The 19557-nt window shown below is 41.4% G+C and overlaps 1 protein-coding gene across 1 annotated transcript in view; it reads left to right on the forward strand.

Annotated features, from left to right (window-relative positions):
• Positions 1-19557, forward strand: part of LOC137660087 (golgin subfamily A member 6-like protein 22) — a 54474-nt gene that overhangs the window by 1650 nt on the left and 33267 nt on the right. The window contains exons 2-3 of the mRNA XM_068394806.1: positions 2818-3057; positions 4909-5555. Of these exons, the coding sequence (XP_068250907.1) occupies positions 2818-3057; positions 4909-5555 (887 nt within the window). The remainder of the gene's footprint in view (positions 1-2817; positions 3058-4908; positions 5556-19557) is intronic.

A 19557-nucleotide genomic window follows, 5' to 3' on the forward strand; every position in this document is an offset into this window, starting at 1 on the left:
GTACAAGAACAACTGAATAGTGTTCTTGAGGAAAAGAAAGAAAGAGAAGACGAAATTACTTCTCTGAAGAGAATTATAATGGATAAAGAAGAGGAAAAGATTATAATGGAGGAGAACATTGAAGAAGAAAGAAGAAAAGTACAAGAACAACTGAATAGAGTTCTTGAGGAAAAGATTATAATGGAGGCGAACATTGAAGAAGAAAGAAGAAAAGTACAAGAACAACTGAATAGTGTTCTTGAGGAAAAGAAAGAAAGAGAAGACGAAATTACTTCTCTGAAGAGAATTATAATGGATCAAGAAGAGGAAAAGATTGTAATGGAGGAGAACATTGAAGAAGAAAGAAGAAAAGTACAAGAACAACTGAATAGAGTTCTTGAGGAAAAGATTATAATGGAGGAGAACATTGAAGAAGAAAGAAGAAAAGTACAAGAACAACTGAATAGTGTTCTTGAGGAAAAGAAAGAAAGAGAAGACGAAATTACTTCTCTGAAGAGAATTATAATGGATCAAGAAGAGGAAAAGATTGTAATGGACGAGAACATTGAAGAAGAAAGAAGAAAAGTACAAGAACAACTGAATAGAGTTCTTGAGGAAAAGATTATAATGGAGGAGAACATTGAAGAAGAAAGAAGAAAAGTACAAGAACAACTGAATAGTGTTCTTGAGGAAAAGAAAGAAAGAGAAGACGAAATTACTTCTCTGATGAGAATTATAATGGATAAAGAAGAGGAAAAGATTATAATGGAGGAGAACATTGAAGAAGAAAGAAGAAAAGAACAAGAACAACTGAATAGAGTTCTTGAGGAAAAGATTATAATGGAGGAGAACATTGAAGAAGAAAGAAGAAAAGTACAAGAACAACTGAATAGTGTTCTTGAGGAAAAGAAAGAAAGAGAAGACGAAATTACTTCTCTGAAGAGAATTATAATGGATAAAGAAGAGGAAAAGATTATAATGGAGGAGAACATTGAAGAAGAAAGAAGAAAAGTACAAGAACAACTGAATAGTGTTCTTGAGGAAAAGAAAGAAAGAGAAGACGAAATTACTTCTCTGAAGAGAATTATAATGGATAAAGAAGAGGAAAAGATTATAATGGAGGAGAACATTGAAGAAGAAAGAAGAAAAGTACAAGAACAACTGAATAGAGTTCTTGAGGAAAAGATTATAATGGAGGCGAACATTGAAGAAGAAAGAAGAAAAGTACAAGAACAACTGAATAGTGTTCTTGAGGAAAAGAAAGAAAGAGAAGACGAAATTACTTCTCTGAAGAGAATTATAATGGATCAAGAAGAGGAAAAGATTGTAATGGAGGAGAACATTGAAGAAGAAAGAAGAAAAGTACAAGAACAACTGAATAGAGTTCTTGAGGAAAAGATTATAATGGAGGAGAACATTGAAGAAGAAAGAAGAAAAGTACAAGAACAACTGAATAGTGTTCTTGAGGAAAAGAAAGAAAGAGAAGACGAAATTACTTCTCTGAAGAGAATTATAATGGATCAAGAAGAGGAAAAGATTATAATGGAGGAGAACATTGAAGAAGAAAGAAGAAAAGTACAAGAACAACTGAATAGAGTTCTTGAGGAAAAGATTATAATGGAGGAGAACATTGAAGAAGAAAGAAGAAAAGTACAAGAACAACTGAATAGAGTTCTTGAGGAAAAGATTATAATGGAGGCGAACATTGAAGAAGAAAGAAGAAAAGTACAAGAACAACTGAATAGTGTTCTTGAGGAAAAGAAAGAAAGAGAAGACGAAATTACTTCTCTGAAGAGAATTATAATGGATCAAGAAGAGGAAAAGATTGTAATGGAGGAGAACATTGAAGAAGAAAGAAGAAAAGTACAAGAACAACTGAATAGAGTTCTTGAGGAAAAGATTATAATGGAGGAGAACATTGAAGAAGAAAGAAGAAAAGTACAAGAACAACTGAATAGTGTTCTTGAGGAAAAGAAAGAAAGAGAAGACGAAATTACTTCTCTGAAGAGAATTATAATGGATCAAGAAGAGGAAAAGATTGTAATGGACGAGAACATTGAAGAAGAAAGAAGAAAAGTACAAGAACAACTGAATAGAGTTCTTGAGGAAAAGATTATAATGGAGGAGAACATTGAAGAAGAAAGAAGAAAAGTACAAGAACAACTGAATAGAGTTCTTGAGGAAAAGATTATAATGGAGGCGAACATTGAAGAAGAAAGAAGAAAAGTACAAGAACAACTGAATAGAGTTCTTGAGGAAAAGAAAGAAAGAGAAGACGAAATTACTTCTCTGAAGAGAATTATAATGGATCAAGAAGAGGAAAAGATTATAATGGAGGAGAACATTGAAGAAGAAAGAAGAAAAGTACAAGAACAACTGAATAGAGTTCTTGAGGAAAAGATTATAATGGAGGAGAACATTGAAGAAGAAAGAAGAAAAGTACAAGAACAACTGAATAGAGTTCTTGAGGAAAAGATTATAATGGAGGCGAACATTGAAGAAGAAAGAAGAAAAGTACAAGAACAACTGAATAGTGTTCTTGAGGAAAAGAAAGAAAGAGAAGACGAAATTACTTCTCTGAAGAGAATTATAATGGATCAAGAAGAGGAAAAGATTATAATGGAGGAGAACATTGAAGAAGAAAGAAGAAAAGTACAAGAACAACTGAATAGAGTTCTTGAGGAAAAGATTATAATGGAGGAGAACATTGAAGAAGAAAGAAGAAAAGTACAAGAACAACTGAATAGAGTTCTTGAGGAAAAGATTATAATGGAGGCGAACATTGAAGAAGAAAGAAGAAAAGTACAAGAACAACTGAATAGTGTTCTTGAGGAAAAGAAAGAAAGAGAAGACGAAATTACTTCTCTGAAGAGAATTATAATGGATCAAGAAGAGGAAAAGATTGTAATGGACGAGAACATTGAAGAAGAAAGAAGAAAAGTACAAGAACAACTGAATAGTGTTCTTGAGGAAAAGAAAGAAAGAGAAGACGAAATTACTTCTCTGAAGAGAATTATAATGGATCAAGAAGAGGAAAAGATTGTAATGGACGAGAACATTGAAGAAGAAAGAAGAAAAGTACAAGAACAACTGAATAGAGTTCTTGAGGAAAAGATTATAATGGAGGCGAACATTGAAGAAGAAAGAAGAAAAGTACAAGAACAACTGAATAGAGTTCTTGAGGAAAAGAAAGAAAGAGAAGACGAAATTAATTCTCTGAAGAGAATTATATTGGATCAAAAAGAGGAAAAGATTATAATGGAGGAGAACATTGAAGAAGAAAGAAGAAAAGTACAAGAACAACTGAATAGTGTTCTTGAGGAAAAGAAAGAAAGAGAAGACGAAATTAATTCTCTGAAGAGAATTATATTGGATCAAAAAGAGGAAAAGATTATAATGGAGGCGAACATTGAAGAAGAAAGAAGAAAAGTACAAGAACAACTGAATAGTGTTCTTGAGGAAAAGAAAGAAAGAGAAGACGAAATTAATTCTCTGAAGAGAATTATATTGGATCAAAAAGAGGAAAAGATTATAATGGAGGCGAACATTGAAGAAGAAAGAAGAAAAGTACAAGAACAACTGAATAGTGTTCTTGAGGAAAAGAAAGAAAGAGAAGACGAAATTAATTCTCTGAAGAGAATTATATTGGATCAAGAAGAGGAAAAGATTATAATGGAGGAGAACATTGAAGAAGAAAGAAGAAAAGTACAAGAACAACTGAATAGTGTTCTTGAGGAAAAGAAAGAAAGAGAAGACGAAATTAATTCTCTGAAGAGAATTATATTGGATCAAAAAGAGGAAAAGATTATAATGGAGGCGAACATTGAAGAAGAAAGAAGAAAAGTACAAGAACAACTGAATAGTGTTCTTGAGGAAAAGAAAGAAAGAGAAGACGAAATTAATTCTCTGAAGAGAATTATATTGGATCAAAAAGAGGAAAAGATTATAATGGAGGCGAACATTGAAGAAGAAAGAAGAAAAGTACAAGAACAACTGAATAGTGTTCTTGAGGAAAAGAAAGAAAGAGAAGACGAAATTAATTCTCTGAAGAGAATTATATTGGATCAAAAAGAGGAAAAGATTATAATGGAGGCGAACATTGAAGAAGAAAGAAGAAAAGTACAAGAACAACTGAATAGTGTTCTTGAGGAAAAGAAAGAAAGAGAAGACGAAATTAATTCTCTGAAGAGAATTATATTGGATCAAAAAGAGGAAAAGATTATAATGGAGGCGAACATTGAAGAAGAAAGAAGAAAAGTACAAGAACAACTGAATAGTGTTCTTGAGGAAAAGAAAGAAAGAGAAGACGAAATTAATTCTCTGAAGAGAATTATATTGGATCAAAAAGAGGAAAAGATTATAATGGAGGCGAACATTGAAGAAGAAAGAAGAAAAGTACAAGAACAACTGAATAGTGTTCTTGAGGAAAAGAAAGAAAGAGAAGACGAAATTAATTCTCTGAAGAGAATTATATTGGATCAAGAAGAGGAAAAGATTATAATGGAGGAGAACATTGAAGAAGAAAGAAAAAAAGTACAAGAACAACTGAATAGTGTTCTTGAGGAAAAGAAAGAAAGAGAAGACGAAATTAATTCTCTGAAGAGAATTATATTGGATCAAAAAGAGGAAAAGATTATAATGGAGGAGAACATTGAAGAAGAAAGAAGAAAAGTACAAGAACAACTGAAAAGAGTTCTTGAGGAAAAGATTATAATGGAGGAGAACATTGAAGAAGAAAGAAGAAAAGTACAAGAACAACTGAATAGTGTTCTTGAGGAAAAGAAAGAAAGAGAAGACGAAATTACTTCTCTGAAGAGAATTATAATGGATCAAGAAGAGGAAAAGATTATAATGGAGGAGAACATTGAAGAAGAAAAAGAAGAAAGAAGAAAAGTACAAGAAGAACTGAATAGTGTTCTTGAGGTAAAGAAAGAAAGAGAAGACGAAATTACTTCTCTGAAGAGAATTATAATAGATCAAGAAGAGGAAAATTTTATAATGGAGAAGAACATTGAAGAAGAAAGAAGAAAAGTACAAGAACAACTGAATAGTGTTCTTGAGGAAAAGAAAGAAGGAGAAGACGAAATTACTTCTCTGAAGAGAATTATAATGGATGAACAAAATGAAAGGATAAGACTGGAGGAGAACATTGAAGAAGAAAAAGAAGAAAGAAGAAAAGTAAAAGAAGAACTAAATATTGTTCTTCAGGAAAAGAAAGAAAGAGAAGACGAAATTACTTCTCTGAAGAGAATTATCAAAGCCAAAGAAGATGAAATTCGAATTTTGGAAGAAAGAATTGAAGAGGAAAAAGCAGAGATTAAACAAAAAGGACTTGTTCTTCACTATGTCATTGAGGTAAAGAACAAATTGAATCTTCTGGTGAACCAAATGGCAGAAGAAATTATCAATCTGAAGAGAATCATCATGGAGAAAGAGAAGGAAATTCGAATTCTGGAAGAATTGAATAGGAAAGAAAGACTTGAAAGATTTGCTAAGAAGACCAGGATTGATCATATACTTAAGGAAGTCAGGGGGAAATGTGATTCACTTAAAAATATCTTCAATGAAGAAGAGGAGTAAGTTAGAAGTAGAGGAGTATTAAAAACATTAAAACTAGAAAATCGCCAAAAATATATATAAAAAAACAAAAAAATATAAAAAACAGAAAATGAAAAAAAAGTAATAGAAAATCCAGTATCCTAAAAAAATACACGATACAGAAAAAAAATATAAACAGTGGGAATAAGAGCAGCATCAGCTGTAACATAAGCAGCAGAAAGAAGAAGTCTGACTTGGTCTAGCATGCTTTGTTACCTGATGAAGATTCACCTGTACTGTTTCTTCATCAGGTGGACAAATGCAGAAAGAACAAGTCTGACTTCTTCTCCTCAGCAGCAGCAACAGCAGAAGAAGAAGAAGAAGAAGAAGAAGGAGGACCAGCAGCAACATTGGTAGGAGGAAAAGGACAAGGAGCAGCAGCAGCAGTAACGAAAGCAGCAGAGAGAAGAAGTCTGACTTGGTCTAGCATGCTTTGTTACCTGTTGAAGATTCACCTGTACTGTTTCTTCATCAGGTGGACAAATGCAGAAAGAACAAGTCTGACTTCTTCTCCTCAGCAGCAGCAGAAGAAGAAGAAGAAGAAGAAGAAGAAGAAGAAGAAGAAGGAGGAGGAGGACCAGCAGCAACATTGGTAGGAGGAAAAGGACAAGGAGCAGCAGCAGCAGTAACAAAAGTAGCAGAGAGAAGAAGTCTGACTTGGTCTAGCATGCTTTGTTACCTGATGAAGATTCACTTGTACTGTTTCTTCATCAGGTGGACAAATGCAGAAAGAACAAGTCTGACTTCTTCTCAGCCGCAGCAGCAGCAGCAGCAGCAGCAGCAGAAGAAGAAGAAGAAGAAGAAGAAGGAGGAGGACCAGCAGTAACATTTGTAGAAGGAAAAGGACAAGGAGCAGCAGCAGCAGTAACAAAAGCAGCAGAGAGAAGAAGTCTGACTTGGTCTAGCATGCTTTGTTACCTGATGAAGATTCACTTGTACTGTTTCTTCATCAGGTGGACAAATGCAGAAAGAACAAGTCTGACTTCTTCTCAGCAGCAGCAGCAGCAGCAGCAGCAGCAGCAGAAGAAGAAGAAGAAGAAGAAGAAGAAGAAAAAGGAGGACCAGCAGCAGCATTGGTAGGAGGAAAAGGACAAGGAGCAGCAGCAGCAGTAACGAAAGCAGCAGAGAGAAGAAGTCTGACTTGGTCTAGCATGCTTTGTTACCTGATGAAGATTCACCTGTACTGTTTATTCATCAGGTGGACAAATGCAGAAAGAATAAGTCTGACTTATTCTCAGCAGCAGCAGCAGCAGAAGAAGAAGAAGAAGAGGAAGAAGAAGAAAGAGGACCAGCAGCAACATTGGTAGGAGGAAAAGGACAAGGAGCAGTAGCAGCAGTAACAAAAGCAGCAGAGAGAAGAAGTCTGACTTGGTCTAGCATGCTTTGTTACCTGATGAAGATACACCTGTACTGTTTCTTCATCAGGTGGACAAATGCAGAAAGAATAAGTCTGACTTCTTCTCAGCAGCAGCAGTAGCAGCAGCAGCAGCAGAAGAAGAAGAAGAAGAAGAAGAAGGAGGACCAGCAGCAACATTGGTAGGAGGAAAAGGACAAGGAGCAGCAGCACCAGTAACAAAATCAGCAGAGAGAAGAAGTCTGACTTGGTCTAGCATGCTTTGTTAGCTAATGAAGATTCACTTGTACTGTTTCTTCATCAGGTGGAAAAACTGCAGAAAGAATAAGTCTGACTCCTTCTCAGCAGCAGCAGAAGCAGCAGAGGAAGAAGAAGAAGAAGAAGAAGAAGAAGAAGAAGGAGGACCAGCAGCAACATTGGTAGGAGGAAAAGGACAAGGAGCAGCAGCAGCAGTAACAAAAGCAGCAGAGAGAAGAAGTCTGACTTGGTCTAGCATGCTTTGTTACCTGATGAAGATTCACTTGTACTGTTTCTTCATCAGGTGGACAAATGCAGAAAGAACAAGTCTGACTTCTTCTCACCAGCAGCAACAGCAGCAGTAGCAGCAGAAGAAGAAGAAGAAAAAGAAGAAGAAGGAAGACCAGCAGCAACATTGGTAGGAGGAAAAGGACAAAGAGCAGCAGCATCAGTAACAAAAGCAGCAGAGAGAAGAAGTCTGACTTGGTCTAGCATGCTTTGTTACCTGATGAAAATTCACCTGTACTGTTTCTTCATCAGGTGGACAAATGCAGAAAGAACAAGTCTGACTTCTTCTTCTCAGCAGCAGCAGCAGCAGCTGCAGCAGAAGAAAAAGAAGAAGAAGAAGAAGAAGAAGGAGGACCAGCAGCAACATTGGTAGGAGGAAAAGGACAAGGAGCAGCAGCAGCAGTAATAAAAGCAGCAGAGAGAAGAAGTCTGACTTGGTCTAGCATGCTTTGTTACCTGATGAAGATTCACCTGTACTGTTTCTTCATCAGGTGGACAAATGCAGAAAGAACGAGTCTGACTTCTTCTCAGCAGCAGCAGCAGCAGCAGCAGCAGCAGCAGCAGCAGAAGAAGAAGAAGAAGAAGAAGAAGAAGAAGAAGAAGGAGGACCAGCAGCAACATTGGTAGGAGGAAAAGGACAAGGAGCAGCAGCAGCAGTAACAAAAGCAGCAGAGAGAAGAAGTCTGACTTGGTATGGCATGCTTTGTTAGCTGATGAAGATTCACCTGTACTGTTTCTTCATCAGGTGGACAAATGCAGAAAGAACAAGTCTGACTTCTTCTCAGCAGCAGCAGCAGCAGCAGCAGCAGAAGAAGAAAAAGAAAAAGAAGAAGGAGGACCAGCAGCAACATTGGTAGGAGGAAAATGATAAGGAGCAGCAGCAGCAGTAAGAAAGGCAGCAGAGAGAAGAAGTCTGACTTGGTCTAGCATGCTTTGTTACCTGATGAAGATTCACTTGTACTGTTTCTTCATCAGGTGGACAAATGCAGGAAGAACAAGTCTGACTTCTCAGCAGCAGCAGCAGCAGCAGAAGAAGAAGAAGAAGAAGAAGAAGAAGAAGAAGAAGGAGGACCAGCAGCAACATTGGTAGGAGGAAAGGGACAAGGAGCAGCAGCAGCAGCAGTAATAAAAGCAGCAGAGAGAAGAAGTCTGACTTGGTCTAGCATGCTTTGTTACCTGATGAATATTCACCTGTACTGTTTCTTCATCAGGTGGACAAATGCAGAAAGAACAAGTCTGACTTCTTCTCAGCAGCAGCAGCAGCAGCAGCAGCAGCAGCAGCAGCAGCAGAAGAAGAAGAAGAAGAAGAAGAAGAAGAAGGAGGACCCGCAGCAACATTGGTAGGAGGAAAAGGACAAGGAGCAGCAGCAGCAGTAACAAAAGCAGCAGAGAGAAGAAGTCTGACTTGGTATGGCATGCTTTGTTAGCTGATGAAGATTCACCTGTACTGTTTCTTCATCAGGTGGACAAATGCAGAAAGAACAAGTCTGACTTCTTCTCAGCAGCAGCAGCAGCAGCAGAAGAAGAAAAAGAAAAAGAAGAAGGAGGACCAGCAGCAACATTGGTAGGAGGAAAATGATAAGGAGCAGCAGCAGCAGTAAGAAAGGCAGCAGAGAGAAGAAGTCTGACTTGGTCTAGCATGCTTTGTTACCTGATGAAGATTCACTTGTACTGTTTCTTCATCAGGTGGACAAATGCAGGAAGAACAAGTCTGACTTCTCAGCAGCAGCAGCAGCAGCAGAAGAAGAAGAAGAAGAAGAAGAAGAAGAAGAAGAAGGAGGACCAGCAGCAACATTGGTAGGAGGAAAGGGACAAGGAGCAGCAGCAGCAGCAGTAATAAAAGCAGCAGAGAGAAGAAGTCTGACTTGGTCTAGCATGCTTTGTTACCTGATGAATATTCACCTGTACTGTTTCTTCATCAGGTGGACAAATGCAGAAAGAATAAGTCTGACTTCTTCTCAGCAGCAGCAGCAGCAGCAGCAGCAGCAGAAGAAGAAGAAGAAGAAGAAGAAGAAGAAGGAGGACCAGCAGCAACATTGGTAGGAGGAAAAGGACAAGGAGCAGCAGCAGCAGTAAAAAAAGCAGCAGAGAGAAGAAGTCTGACTTGGTCTAGCATGCTTTGTTACCTGATGAAGATTCACTTGTACTGTTTCTTCATCAGGTGGACAAATGCAGAAAGAACAAGTCTGACTTCTTCTCAGCAGCAGCAGCAGCAGCAGCAGCAGCAGAAGAAGAAGAAGAAGAAGAAGGAGGACCAGCAGCAACATTGGTACGAGGAAAAGGACAAGGAGCAGCAGCAGCAGTAACAAAAGCAGCAGAGAGAAGAAGTCTGACTTGGTCTAGCATGCTTTGTTACCTGATGAAGATTCACTTGTACTGTTTCTTCATCAGGTGGACAAATGCAGAAAGAACAAGTCTGACTTCTTCTCACCAGCAGCAACAGCAGCAGTAGCAGCAGAAGAAGAAGAAGAAAAAGAAGAAGAAGGAAGACCAGCAGCAACATTGGTAGGAGGAAAAGGACAAAGAGCAGCAGCATCAGTAACAAAAGCAGCAGAGAGAAGAAGTCTGACTTGGTCTAGCATGCTTTGTTACCTGATGAAGATTCACCTGTACTGTTTCTTCATCAGGTGGACAAATGCAGAAAGAAAAAGTCTGACTTCTTCTTCTCAGCAGCAGCAGCAGCAGCTGCAGCAGAAGAAAAAGAAGAAGAAGAAGAAGAAGAAGGAGGACCAGCAGCAACATTGGTAGGAGGAAAAGGACAAGGAGCAGCAGCAGCAGTAAAAAAAGCAGCTGAGAGAAGAAGTCTGACTTGGTCTAGCATGCTTTGTTACCTGATGAAGATTCACCTGTACTGTTTCTTCATCAGGTGGACAAATGCAGAAAGAACAAGTCTGACTTCTTCTCAGCAGCAGCAGCAGCAGCAGCAGCAGCAGCAGCAGCAGCAGAAGAAGAAGAAGAAGAAGAAGAAGAAGAAGAAGAAGGAGGACCAGCAGCAACATTGGTAGGAGGAAAAGGACAAGGAGCAGCAGCAGCAGTAACAAAAGCAGCAGAGAGAAGAAGTCTGACTTGGTATGGCATGCTTTGTTAGCTGATGAAGATTCACCTGTACTGTTTCTTCATCAGGTGGACAAATGCAGAAAGAACAAGTCTGACTTCTTCTCAGCAGCAGCAGCAGCAGCAGAAGAAGAAAAAGAAAAAGAAGAAGGAGGACCAGCAGCAACATTGGTAGGAGGAAAATGATAAGGAGCAGTAGCAGCAGTAAGAAAGGCAGCAGAGAGAAGAAGTCTGACTTGGTCTAGCATGCTTTGTTACCTGATGAAGATTCACTTGTACTGTTTCTTCATCAGGTGGACAAATGCAGGAAGAACAAGTCTGACTTCTCAGCAGCAGCAGCAGCAGCAGAAGAAGAAGAAGAAGAAGAAGAAGAAGAAGAAGAAGAAGAAGGAGGACCAGCAGCAACATTGGTAGGAGGAAAGGGACAAGGAGCAGCAGCAGCAGCAGTAATAAAAGCAGCAGAGAGAAGAAGTCTGACTTGGTCTAGCATGCTTTGTTACCTGATGAAGATTCACCTGTACTGTTTCTTCATCAGGTGGACAAATGCAGAAAGAATAAGTCTGACTTCTTCTCAGCAGCAGCAGCAGCAGCAGCAGCAGCAGCAGCAGAAGAAGAAGAAGAAGAAGAAGAAGAAGGAGGACCAGCAGCAACATTGGTAGGAGGAAAAGGACAAGGAGCAGCAGCAGCAGTAAAAAAAACAGCAGAGAGAAGAAGTCTGACTTGGTCTAGCATGCTTTGTTACCTGATGAAGATTCACTTGTACTGTTTCTTCATCAGGTGGACAAATGCAGAAAGAACAAGTCTGACTTCTTCTCAGCAGCAGCAGCAGCAGCAGCAGAAGAAGAAGAAGAAGAAGAAGGAGGACCAGCAGCAACATTGGTACGAGGAAAAGGACAAGGAGCAGCAGCAGCAGTAACAAAAGCAGCAGAGAGAAGAAGTCTGACTTGGTCTAGCATGCTTTGTTACCTGATGAAGATTCACTTGTACTGTTTCTTCATCAGGTGGATAAATGCAGAAAGAACAAATCTAACTTCTTCTCAGCAGCAGCAGCAGCAGCAGCAGCAGAAGAAGAAGAAGAAGGAGGACCAGCAGCAACATTGGTACGAGGAAAAGGACAAGGAGCAGCAGCAGCAGTAACAAAAGCAGCAGAGAGAAGAAGTCTGACTTGGTCTAGCATGCTTTGTTACCTGATGAAGATTCACTTGTACTGTTTCTTCATCAGGTGGACAAATGCAGAAAGAACAAGTCTGACTTCTTCTCAGCAGCAGCAGCAGCAGCAGAAGAAGAAGAAGAAGAAGAAGAAGAAGAAGAAGGACCAGCAGCAACATTGGTACGAGGAAAAGGACAAGGAGCAGCAGCAGCAGTAACAAAAGCAGCAGAGAGAAGAAGTCTGACTTGGTCTAGCATGCTTTGTTACCTGATGAAGATTCACTTGTACTGTTTCTTCATCAGGTGGACAAATGCAGGAAGAACAAGTCTGACTTCTTCTCAGCAGCAGCAGCAGCAGAAGAAGAAGAAGAAGAAGAAGAAGGACCAGCAGCAACATTGGTAGGAGGAAAAGGACAAGGAGCAGCAGCAGCAGTAATAAAAGCAGCAGAGAGAAGAAGTCTGACTTGGTCTAGCATGCTTTGTTACCTGATGAAGATTCACCTGTACTGTTTCTTCATCAGGTGGACAAATGCAGAAAGAATAAGTCTGACTTCTTCTCAGCAGCAGCAGCAGCAGCAGCAGCAGCAGCAGCAGAAGAAGAAGAAGAAGAAGAAGAAGGAGGAGGACCAGCAGCAACATTGGTAGGAGGAAAAGGACAAGGAGCAGCAGCAGCAGTAAAAAAAGCAGCAGAGAGAAGAAGTCTGACTTGGTCTAGCATGCTTTGTTACCTGATGAAGATTCACTTGTACTGTTTCTTCATCAGGTGGACAAATGCAGAAAGAACAAGTCTGACTTCTTCTCAGCAGCAGCAGCAGCAGCAGCAGGAGAAGAAGAAGAAGAAGAAGGAGGACCAGCAGCAACATTGGTACGAGGAAAAGGACAAGGAGCAGCAGCAGCAGTAACAAAAGCAGCAGAGAGAAGAAGTCTGAGTTGGTCTAGCATGCTTTGTTACCTGATGAAGATTCACTTGTACTGTTTCTTCATCAGGTGGACAAATGCAGAAAGAACAAGTCTGACTTCTTCTCAGCAGCAGCAGCAGCAGCAGCAGCAGCAGCAGAAGAAGAAGAAGGAGGACCAGCAGCAACATTGGTACGAGGAAAAGGACAAGGAGCAGCAGCAGCAGTAACAAAAGCAGCAGAGAGAAGAAGTCTGACTTGGTCTAGCATGCTTTGTTACCTGATGAAGATTCACTTGTACTGTTTCTTCATCAGGTGGACAAATGCAGAAAGAACAAGTCTGACTTCTTCTCAGCAGCAGCAGCAGCAGAAGAAGAAGTAGAAGAAGAAGAAGAAGAAGAAGAAGGAGGACCAGCAGCAACATTGGTACGAGGAAAAGGACAAGGAGCAGCAGCAGCAGTAACAAAAGCAGCAGAGAGAAGAAGTCTGACTTGGTCTAGCATGCTTTGTTACCTGATGAATATTCACTTGTACTGTTTCTTCATCAGGTGGACAAATGCAGGAAGAACAAGTCTGACTTCTTCTCAGCAGCAGCAGCAGCAGAAGAAGAAGAAGAAGAAGAAGGAGGACCAGTAGCAACATTGGTAGGAGGAAAAGGACAAGGAGCAGCAGCAGCAGTAATAAAAGCAGCAGAGAGAAGAAGTCTGACTTGGTCTAGCATGCTTTGTTACCTGATGAAGATTCACCTGTACTGTTTCTTCATCAGGTGGACAAATGCAGAAAGAATAAGTCTGACTTCCTCTCAGCAGCAGCAGCAGCAGCAGCAGCAGCAGCAGAAGAAGAAGAAGAAGAAGAAGAAGAAGAAGAAGGAGGACCAGCAGCAACATTGGTAGGAGGAAAAGGACAAGGAGCAGCAGCAGCAGTAAAAAAAGCAGCAGAGAGAAGAAGTCTGACTTGGTCTAGCATGCTTTGTTACCTGATGAAGATTCACTTGTACTGTTTCTTCATCAGGTGGACAAATGCAGAAAGAACAAGTCTGACTTCTTCTCAGCAGCAGCAGCAGCAGCAGCAGCAGCAGCAGAAGAAGAAGAAGGAGGACCAGCAGCAACATTGGTACGAGGAAAAGGACAAGGAGCAGCAGCAGCAGTAACAAAAGCAGCAGAGAGAAGAAGTCTGACTTGGTCTAGCATGCTTTGTTACCTGATGAAGATTCACTTGTACTGTTTCTTCATCAGGTGGACAAATGCAGAAAGAACAAGTCTGACTTCTTCTCAGCAGCAGCAGCAGCAGCAGAAGAAGAAGAAGAAGAAGAAGAAGAAGAAGAAGAAGAAGAAGAAGGAGGACCAGCAGCAACATTGGTACGAGGAAAAGGACAAGGAGCAGCAGCAGCAGTAACAAAAGCAGCAGAGAGAAGAAGTCTGACTTGGTCTAGCATGCTTTGTTACCTGATGAATATTCACTTGTACTGTTTCTTCATCAGGTGGACAAATGCAGGAAGAACAAGTCTGACTTCTTCTCAGCAGCAGCAGCAGCAGAAGAAGAAGAAGAAGAAGAAGAAGGAGGACCAGTAGCAACATTGGTAGGAGGAAAAGGACAAGGAGCAGCAGCAGCAGTAATAAAAGCAGCAGAGAGAAGAAGTCTGACTTGGTCTAGCATGCTTTGTTACCTGATGAAGATTCACCTGTACTGTTTCTTCATCAGGTGGACAAATGCAGAAAGAATAAGTCTGACTTCTTCTCAGCAGCAGCAGCAGCAGCAGCAGCAGCAGCAGCAGAAGAAGAAGAAGAAGAAGAAGAAGAAGAAGAAGAAGGAGGACCAGCAGCAACATTGGTAGGAGGAAAAGGACAAGGAGCAGCAGCAGCAGTAAAAAAAGCAGCAGAGAGAAGAAGTCTGACTTGGTCTAGCATGCTTTGTTACCTGATGAAGATTCACTTGTACTGTTTCTTCATCAGGTGGACAAATGCAGAAAGAATAAGTCTGACCTCTTCTCAGCAGCAGCAGCAGCAGCAGCAGCAGAAGAAGAAGAAGAAGAAGGAGGACCAGCAGCAACATTGGTACGAGGAAAAGGACAAGGAGCAGCAGCAGCAGTAACAAAAGCAGCAGAGAGAAGAAGTCTGACTTGGTCTAGCATGCTTTGTTACCTGATGAAGATTCACTTGTACTGTTTCTTCATCAGGTGGACAAATGCAGAAAGAACAAGTCTGACTTCTTCTCAGTAGCAGCAGCAGCAGCAGAAGAAGAAGAAGAAGAAGAAGAAAAAGGAGGACCAGCAGCAACATTGGTAGGAGGAAAAGGACAAGGAGCAGCAGCAGCAGTAACAAAAGCAGCAGAGAGAAGTCTGACTTGGTCTAGCATGCTTTGTTACCTGATGAAGATTCACTTGTACTGTTTCTTCATCAGGTGGACAAATGCAGAAAGAGCAAGTCTGACTTCTTCTCAGAAGCAGCAGCAGCAGCAGAAGGAGAAGAAGAAGAAGAAGAAGAAGAAGAAGAAGGACCAGCAGCAACATTGGTAGGAGGAATAGGACAAGGAGCAGCAGCAGCAGTAACAAAAGCAGCAGAGAGAAGAAGTCTGACTTGGTCTAGCATGCTTTGTTACCTGATGAAGATTCACCTGTACTGTTTCTTCATCAGGTGGACAAATGCAGAAAGAATAAGTCTGACTTCTTCTCAGCAGCAGCAGCAGAAGAAGAAGTAGAAAAAGAAGAAGAAGAAGAAGATGAAGAAGGAGGACCAGCAGCAACATTGGTAGGAGGAAAAGGACAAGGAGCAGCAGCAGCAGTAACAAAAGCAGCAGAGAGAAGAAGTCTGACTTGGTCTAGCATGCTTTGTTACCTGAAGAAGATTCACTTGTACTGTTTCTTCATCAGGTGGACAAATGCAGAAAGAACAAGTCTGACTTCTTCTCAGCAGCAGCAGCAGCAGCAGAAGAAGAAGAAGAAGAAGAAAAAGGAGGACCAGCAGCAACATTGGTACGAGGAAAAGGACAAGGAGCAGCAGCAGCAGTAACAAAAGCTGCAGAGAGAAGAAGTCTGACTTGGTCTAGCATGCTTTGTTACCTGATGAAGATTCACTTGTACTGTTTCTTCATCAGGTGGACAAATGCAGAAAGAACAAGTCTGACTTCTTCTCAGCAGCAGCAGCAGCAGCAGAAGAAGAAGAAGAAGAAGAAAAAGGAGGACCAGCAGCAACATTGGTACGAGGAAAAGGACAAGGAGCAGCAGCAGCAGTAACAAAAGCTGCAGAGAGAAGAAGTCTGACTTGGTCTAGCATGCTTTGTTACCTGATGAAGATTCACTTGTACTGTTTCTTCATCAGGTGGACAATTGCAGAAAAAACAAGTCTGACTTCTTCTCACCAGCAGCAGCAGCAGAAGACAGAAGAAGAAGAAGAAGAAGAAGAAGGAGGACCAGAAGCAACATTGGTAGGAGGAAAAGGACAAGGAGCAGCAGCAGCAGTAATAAAGCAGCAGAGAGAAGAAGTCTGACTTGGTCTAGCATATTTTGTTACCTGATGAAGATTCACCTGTACTGTTTCTTCATCAGGTGGACAAATGCAGAAAGAATGTCTGACTTCTTCTCAGCAGCAGCAGCAGCAGCAGCAGCAGCAGCAGAAGAAGTAGAAGAAAAAGAAGAAGAAGAAGAAGATGAAGAAGGAGGACCAGCAGCAACATTGGTAGGAGGAAAAGGACAAGGAGCAGCAGCAGCAGTAACAAAAGCAGCAGAGAGAAGAAGTCTGACTTGGTCTAGCATGCTTTGTTACCTGATGAAGATTCACTTGTACTGTTTCTTCATCAGGTGGACAAATGCAGAAAGAACAAGTCTGACTTCTTCTCAGCAGCAGCAGCAGCAGAAGAAGAAGAAGAAGAAGAAGAAGAAGGAGGACCAGAAGCAACATTGGTAGGAGGAAAAGGACAAGGAGCAGCAGCAGCAGTAATAAAAGCAGCAGAGAGAAGAAGTCTGACTTGGTCTAGCATGTTTTGTTACCTGATGAAGATTCACCTGTACTGTTTCTTCATCAGGTGGACAAATGCAGAAAGAATAAGTCTGACTTCTTCTCAGCAGCAGCAGCAGCAGCAGCAGCCGCAGAGGAAGAAGAAGAAGAAGAAGGAGGACCAGCAGCAACATTGGTACGAGGAAAAGGACAAGGAGCAGCAGCAGCAGTAACAAAAGCAGCAGAGAGAAGAAGTCTGACTTGGTCTAGCATGCTTTGTTACCTGATGAAGATTCACTTGTACTGTTTCTTCATCAGGTGGACAAATGCAGAAAGAACAAGTCTGACTTCTTCTCAGCAGCAGCAGCAGCAGCAGCAGCAGCAGCAGAAGAAGAAGAAGGAGGACCAGCAGCAACATTGGTAGGAGGAAAAGGACAAGGAGCAGCAGCAGCAGTAACAAAAGCAGCAGAGAGAAGAAGTCTGACTTGGTCTAGCATGCTTTGTTACCTGATGAAGATTCACTTGTACTGTTTCTTCATCAGGTGGACAAATGCAGGAAGAACAAGTCTGACTTCTCAGCAGCAGCAGCAGCAGCAGAAGAAGAAGAAGAAGAAGAAGAAGAAGAAGGAGGACCAGCAGCAACATTGGTAGGAGGAAAGGGACAAGGAGCAGCAGCAGCAGCAGTAATAAAAGCAGCAGAGAGAAGAAGTCTGACTTGGTCTAGCATGCTTTGTTACCTGATGAAGATTCACCTGTACTGTTTCTTCATCAGGTGGACAAATGCAGAAAGAATAAGTCTGACTTCTTCTCAGCAGCAGCAGCAGCAGCAGCAGCAGCAGAAGAAGAAGAAGAAGAAGAAGAAGAAGGAGGACCAGCAGCAACATTGGTACGAGGAAAAGGACAAGGAGCAGCAGCAGCAGTAAAAAAAGCAGCAGAGAGAAGAAGTCTGACTTGGTCTAGCATGCTTTGTTACCTGATGAAGATTCACTTGTACTGTTTCTTCATCAGGTGGACAAATGCAGAAAGAACAAGTCTGACTTCTTCTCAGCAGCAGCAGCAGCAGCAGCAGAAGAAGAAGAAGAAGAAGAAGGAGGACCAGCAGCAACATTGGTACGAGGAAAAGGACAAGGAGCAGCAGCAGCAGTAACAAAAGCAGCAGAGAGAAGAAGTCTGACTTGGTCTAGCATGCTTTGTTACCTGATGAAGATTCACTTGTACTGTTTCTTCATCAGGTGGACAAATGCAGAAAGAACAAATCTAACTTCTTCTCAGCAGCAGCAGCAGCAGCAGCAGCAGAAGAAGAAGAAGGAGGAGGACCAGCAGCAACATTGGTACGAGGAAAAGGGACAAGGAGCAGCAGCAGCAGTAACAAAAGCAGCAGAGAGAAGAAGTCTGACTTGGTCTAGCATGCTTTGTTACCTGATGAAGATTCACTTGTACTGTTTCTTCATCAGGTGGACAAATGCAGAAAGAACAAGTCTGACTTCTTCTCAGCAGCAGCAGCAGCAGCAGTAGAAGAAAAAGAAGAAGAAGAAGAAGAAGAAGGACCAGCAGCAACATTGGTACGAGGAAAAGGACAAGGAGCAGCAGCAGCAGTAACAAAAGCAGCAGAGAGAAGAAGTCTGACTTGGTCTAGCATGCTTTGTTACCTGATGAAGATTCACTTGTACTGTTTCTTCATCAGGTGGACAAATGCAGGAAGAACAAGTCTGACTTCTTCTCAGCAGCAGCAGCAGCAGAAGAAGAAGAAGAAGAAGAAGAAGAAGGACCAGCAGCAACATTGGTAGGAGGAAAAGGACAAGGAGCAGCAGCAGCAGTAATAAAAGCAGCAGAGAGAAGAAGTCTGACTTGGTCTAGCATGCTTTGTTACCTGATGAAGATTCACCTGTACTGTTCCTTCATCAGGTGGACAAATGCAGAAAGAATAAGTCTGACTTCTTCTCAGCAGCAGCAGCAGCAGCAGCAGCAGCAGAAGAAGAAGAAGAAGAAGAAGAAGGAGGAGGACCAGCAGCAACATTGGTAGGAGGAAAAGGACAAGGAGCAGCAGCAGCAGTAAAAAAAGCAGCAGAGAGAAGAAGTCTGACTTGGTCTAGCATGCTTTGTTACCTGATGAAGATTCACTTGTACTGTTTCTTCATCAGGTGGACAAATGCAGAAAGAACAAGTCTGACTTCTTCTCAGCAGCAGCAGCAGCAGCAGCAGGAGAAGAAGAAGAAGAAGAAGGAGGACCAGCAGCAACATTGGTACGAGGAAAAGAACAAGGAGCAGCAGCAGCAGTAACAAAAGCAGCAGAGAGAAGAAGTCTGACTTGGTCTAGCATGCTTTGTTACCTGATGAAGATTCACTTGTACTGTTTCTTCATCAGGTGGACAAATGCAGAAAGAACAAGTCTGACTTCTTCTCAGCAGCAGCAGCAGCAGCAGCAGCAGCAGAAGAAGAAGAAGAAGGAGGACCAGCAGCAACATTGGTACGAGGAAAAGGACAAGGAGCAGCAGCAGCAGTAACAAAAGCAGCAGAAAGAAGAAGTCTGACTTGGTCTAGCATGCTTTGTTACTGATGAAGATTCACTTGTACTGTTTCTTCATCAGGTGGACAAATGCAGAAAGAACAAGTCTGACTTCTTCTCAGCAGCAGCAGCAGCAGAAGAAGAAGAAGAAGAAGAAGAAGAAGAAGGAGGACCAGCAGCAACATTGGTACGAGGAAAAGGACAAGGAGCAGCAGCAGCAGTAACAAAAGCAGCAGAGAGAAGAAGTCTGACTTGGTCTAGCATGCTTTGTTACCTGATGAATATATTCACTTGGTGTACTGTTTCTTCATCAGGTGGACAAATGCAGGAAGAACAAGTCTGACTTCTTCTCAGCAGCAGCAGCAGCAGAAGAAGAAGAAGAAGAAGAAGAAGAAGGAGGACCAGTAGCAACATTGGTAGGAGGAAAAGGACAAGGAGCAGCAGCCGCAGTAATAAAAGCAGCAGAGAGAAGAAGTCTGACTTGGTCTAGCATGCTTTGTTACCTGATGAAGATTCACCTGTACTGTTTCTTCATCAGGTGGACAAATGCAGAAAGAATAAGTC

This window comes from Palaemon carinicauda, chromosome 20 (assembly GCF_036898095.1).
Source record: "Palaemon carinicauda isolate YSFRI2023 chromosome 20, ASM3689809v2, whole genome shotgun sequence".
NCBI classification, from domain to species: Eukaryota; Metazoa; Arthropoda; class Malacostraca; order Decapoda; family Palaemonidae; genus Palaemon; species Palaemon carinicauda.